This window comes from Chenopodium album, chromosome 8 (genome assembly GCF_948465745.1).
Source record: "Chenopodium album chromosome 8, dcCheAlbu1.1, whole genome shotgun sequence".
Lineage (NCBI taxonomy): Eukaryota > Viridiplantae > Streptophyta > Magnoliopsida > Caryophyllales > Amaranthaceae > Chenopodium > Chenopodium album.
In genome coordinates, this window is record NC_137841.1 from 44518516 (window position 1) to 44523316 (window position 4801).

The 4801-nt window shown below is 42.9% G+C and overlaps 1 protein-coding gene across 1 annotated transcript; it reads right to left on the reverse strand.

The window, feature by feature from the left end:
• Positions 1-3467: 3467 nt before the first annotated feature.
• Positions 3468-4426, reverse strand: LOC145642987 (uncharacterized). The gene is made up of 3 exons (XM_081694146.1): positions 4049-4426; positions 3799-4000; positions 3468-3691 (listed from the first exon to the last, which is right to left on the reverse strand). The coding sequence occupies exons 1-3, from the start codon at positions 4424-4426 to the stop codon at positions 3468-3470; spliced, it is 804 nt and encodes a 267-aa protein (XP_081550272.1).
• Positions 4427-4801: the final 375 nt, after the last annotated feature.

Sequence of the window (4801 nt, forward strand, 5' to 3'; positions counted from 1 at the left end):
AAAATTTGGAGTGAATTTGTGAAAAAATCGAGCAACAAAAGCTCAAAAATATTTCGGCAACCAGCTCACTCACCGCGACACGGGAAGCAGCGCCGCGACACGGTTGCTATCTAACGTGTCACGGAGCCTCTAAGACGACGACGGAGCTCCGGCGACACCAGCGGCGACTTTAGGCGACAGCAACAGCAGTAAGCAGCAGCGAGCAACGATAAGTTTCAGCTAAAACAAAAAAATAAAAATAAAAAAGAAAAAGAGAGAGATTTCGCTGTGACACGGGAGGAAATCACCGTCCGACAGGAAAGCAGTTCCGGGCGACAGTGAAGCTCGGCGTGGCTCGGTGGTTTGAGCTGAAGGAAAAAGGAAAATGGAGAAGAGGAATGCGGAAATGGCGAAAATGACATAAAAAGCTTTAATTTAAAGCAAGGAAAAGCATCCCGTATAACGGTCAAATATTGTGTGGTGCACATGCTTTGACTAGTCAAAGATGCCAATTGACTGATTTTCAGCCTATAGGATTCCCGCGTCACGGGAGCTGCTCTACGACACGGGAATGGAACCCGTCTGACGGCAAAGTCTTACCGTGTCATAGGATGCTTCCACGTGGCACGGGGTTCAGAATATTCCTTTGCATCTTTTTTCCAAGCTAGCTGCGAATATTTTTGGTATTTTTAATCAAAGCTGCACGATTTTTCGCGCAAATTGGACAGTTAATTCTTTGGTAAAATTACGCGGAAAATTCTAACTGACGGTTGGAGGGTACTAAAATTACTATTTTGCCCCTAGAAGCATTAAAGTCATTTTGTCGATATTTTAAACACATGATATAGTCGGATAATCAACTTGAAGGTGTGAATCATCTGCGGCCCACGTTCGGGGATAATCGAACCATCATACACTTGCAAATTTCAGCAATTACAGTAGTCGTCGGCTTTCCTCAAGCTTGGAAAGCGTTATCGGTGGATTTTTCTTCAAGTATAGAAAACCGCCAGGTCGGCTTTCCTCAAGCTTGGAAGGCGTTATCGGTGGATTTTTCTTCAAGTATAGAAAACCGCCAGGTCGGCTTTCCTCAAGCTTGGAAAGCATTATCGGTGGATTTTTCTTCAAGTATAGAAAACCGCCAAGTCGGCTATCCTCAAGCATGGAAAGCGTTATCGGTGGATTTTTCTTCAAGTATAGAAAACCGCCAAATTCCTTTGTCGGCTTTCCTCAAGCATGGAAGGCATTATCGGTGAACTTCTTCAAGCATAGAATGACACCAAATTCATTCGTCGACTTTCCTCAGGCATGGAAAGTATTATCCGGTGGGTTTCTTCAGGCTTAGAAAACTACCAAACTCTTCAGTCGGCTTTCCTCAAGCCTGGAAAGCGTTTCAAAAAATGTCACTCGGTGGATTCCTTCAAGCATAGGAAGCTGCCAAATTCGTTTGTCACCGATACACTGGTGCCAGATACGTATTCTATCCTTTTACCCTTTTATCTGTAGAACTAACATTTTTCTACAGGTATCGGCGTATACAGAATGATTTAGGATCGCAGAACGTCTTAAATCATTCTCCGTCCCTATCGGCTACTTTGACTATCGTTTTCGAAACTGTCGTTTCTACAAACTCAGTCAAAGTGGGGGCTTCTGTAGAAACCTAAAAATGTCTCCCCAAAACCATACCCGATGATGAACAACCTTTCATCGCCACTATTGGTCGGGTTCAGTATTTAATCCCGATAGTGCTTAAAAAATCGTATTTGATTAAATTCATATTTTTGAACGGTCCATGGATTAGTCTGGATGTTTGGTAAAAGCATAGTTTTTATTTCAGCCCAAACTTATTATTTAATTTTTGCCCAAACCCTTTTTTATTTTATTTTTGGCCCAAACCTTTTGTTTATTTTTATTTTAGCCGAAATAATAATAAGTCAGAAAAGGCCCGAAATTATCAATCGGCACTTAAAATGCCGAATGAAATTAGGGTTAAAAATGTATTTAGACGGAAAAGTGGGCTGGAAATTCCCGCGCCACGGTAGACAGCCACCGTGTCACGGGAATCCTTCCCGTCTGACGGTGGGATTTCCCATGACACGGGAAGTCTGCCGTGACACGGGACATTCCGTGTCTTTTCCGCGTAAACCCTTAACGCGTTTTCTTTCCCGTTTTCTAAAAATTTCCCGCGTCACACTAAAAATGTACCGTGTCACGGGAAAGTGTTTCGTCTGACGGTTGGACTTCCCGTGTCACGGTACAGTTTGCCGTGTCACGGGATACTTTTTTAGGGTTTTTATCATTTTAGGGTTCCGTGTGCTCCCTTAGCACATTTTCCCTATAAATACCGCCTCATTTCTGATGTACGGGGAATCAATTAATTCTTTAGTTCATTTCTCTATCTTCTATGCTTTAGCCTAAACACTAGCCTACCTTTTCATTTCAAAATTCCTTCTTCAAGTACTCAAAGGAGTCCATACTTTACTCGTGGTTCTGTCCTTAAGCCAAGGCGTGAAAGGTAGAACTGTTTGAGGGTTTGGCCCCAAATAAACTCTACTTTATTTAATTTAATTTAGTTGTTGTACTATTATTATTTCTTTGAAGTTACTAACTCGTTTATTATTTTGTAGTTGCAAACAAACAGAATCAAAGTAAGAATTATGTTCCTTTTATTTCTATTATTTTCCTAACGATTTTATATTGTTGGAACTATTGTTAAATTGCTTCCAATATTGATGTTATTCTATTATATTTATTATGATCACCATATTGCATGTTAAAGGAAATATGTAATTAAAAATCACGCCTAATAAGATAATTTGGACAACCGGTTTAGGATCCTTTTTAATCTTGTTATTAATTGAAGTGATCACAAATATTTTAGAATTATATGTGTGCATTAATATTCAACCAATTTAGCTAAATAATAGTTTGGAGCGAATTGAATATTTTGTTTGCATGCCTTTGAGATCGCAGGAATCACTTTTCACTATAAGAATCGAGTAGAGGCCAATACGGGCGAATGTGACTCCATGACTCACTTCGTACCATCATCCCCGATCCTCCTTTCGTGGTTCCGAACCATATGGATTTAGTAATCTCATGGATTATGAATGGGGTGTAACCTTCACGGGTCAATCGTTGTTGCCTATCGTTGTCCTTTTTCGTGGTTGCCTTATAATGATCCGTGAACGGTTTACAAGTTCCTTAAAAACTTGTTGGCGGCTCCCTACTTTATTTGTCTCTAATCGTTGTCCCTAATCGTAATGTCAATTCCCACTTCCTATGAGTGCCAAGCATATTCACAACATGCTTTAACGTAGGCGCACTTCGAGCGACGCCTACAGCAGGCGGATTTGATGGTACCCTGAGAAGGCGTCCATGAATCTTAGAAAGGCGTGCCCGCTGGTGGAGTCTACCAGCTGATCGATTTGTGGCAGCGCGTAACAGTCTTTTGGACATGCCTTATTGAGATCTATGAAATCAACACACATTCACCACTGGCCATTTGCTTTCTTCACCATGACCACATTGGCTAACCACTCTGGGTAGTCACAAGGTTCAATGAATCCTGCCTCCAAGAGTTTCTCCACCTCCTCCTGGATTACTTGATTTTTCTCTGTGGAGAACCTTCGCTTTTTCTGCCTAACTGGCTTAATGTCCTCCTTCACATTCAGCCTGTGTACCACGACTGCAGGGTCAATTCCGGGCATCTCATCTGCGGAAAATGCAAAAATATTCTTGTTATTTCTCAGCAGCTCTACGAGGTGTACCCTACTCCATGATCAATGTCTTTCCCAATTTTCACCGTTCTCGAGGGGTCACCTTCTGTGAGCTCGACTATGACATGCTCCCCACTGAGAAGTGGTCTAGCCATTTCCTCTTTTGCAGGCTCAAAGTTTTCCATTGCTAACTTCTGTTTATCCTTTTCCCTGTGATATTCTTCACGCTTCCTTTTCCTTAACTTCCTCTCAGCCTGCTTAGGGGGCCTTCTCTCTGAGCCAGGCTGATGTCTGGTTTTTGCGGGCTGCTTTAGGGCAGTTAAGTAACATTATTGAGCTGCCTTCTAACTTACCCTGAGCTTTGCTGACCGTCCCTCATTAGTTGTGTAGGCCATGGCAAGGTGATAGGTGGATACCACTCCGCCTATCTTGTGGATGAGTGGTCTTCCCATGATCACATTGTAGGGTGAAGGAGAGTTTATCACAAGGAATTCTTCTTGAACATCACGCCTTCTTGATCTCTCACCCACCCGGATTGAGAGCTCGATTATGCCTTCCGGGGTTAGCCCTGATCCATTAAACCCGGTGACTTCGTAACTCACCCTCTTTAAATCTTTCTTGTCCAACTTTATCTCGTTGAACGCGCTGATGTATATGATGTTGGCTGAGCTGCCTCCATCTATCAATATCCTATCCACTTCCCAGTTTGTAATTCTCATTGTCACTACCATTGGATCATCATGAGGCTAAATTATTCCCTTCTGGTCATACTCGTCAAACGTGGCTCGTTGCTGCGGGGGAAGAGGTGGCCATCTACGCTTCTCATTGTCGTTTATCTGATGTATCATCTCCCGCAGGTCAGCCCTTGCTCTGTTAACTGTTCCTCTATGCACTGGACCCCCAGTGATCACATATACCCTGCCTTCTGGCTTTCCATCTCTATCTTCGTCTCCAACGGGACCTCTATGACCTCCTCTGCGGTCAGCGCGGCATGTTCAATCCTCATCCCTCCTTCTGGGAGGGTCATCGCGCTACTTATACTGATTCAGGTACCCTCTCCTGACTAAATCTTCTATGTTATCCTTCAAGTGTGTGCATTCCACAGT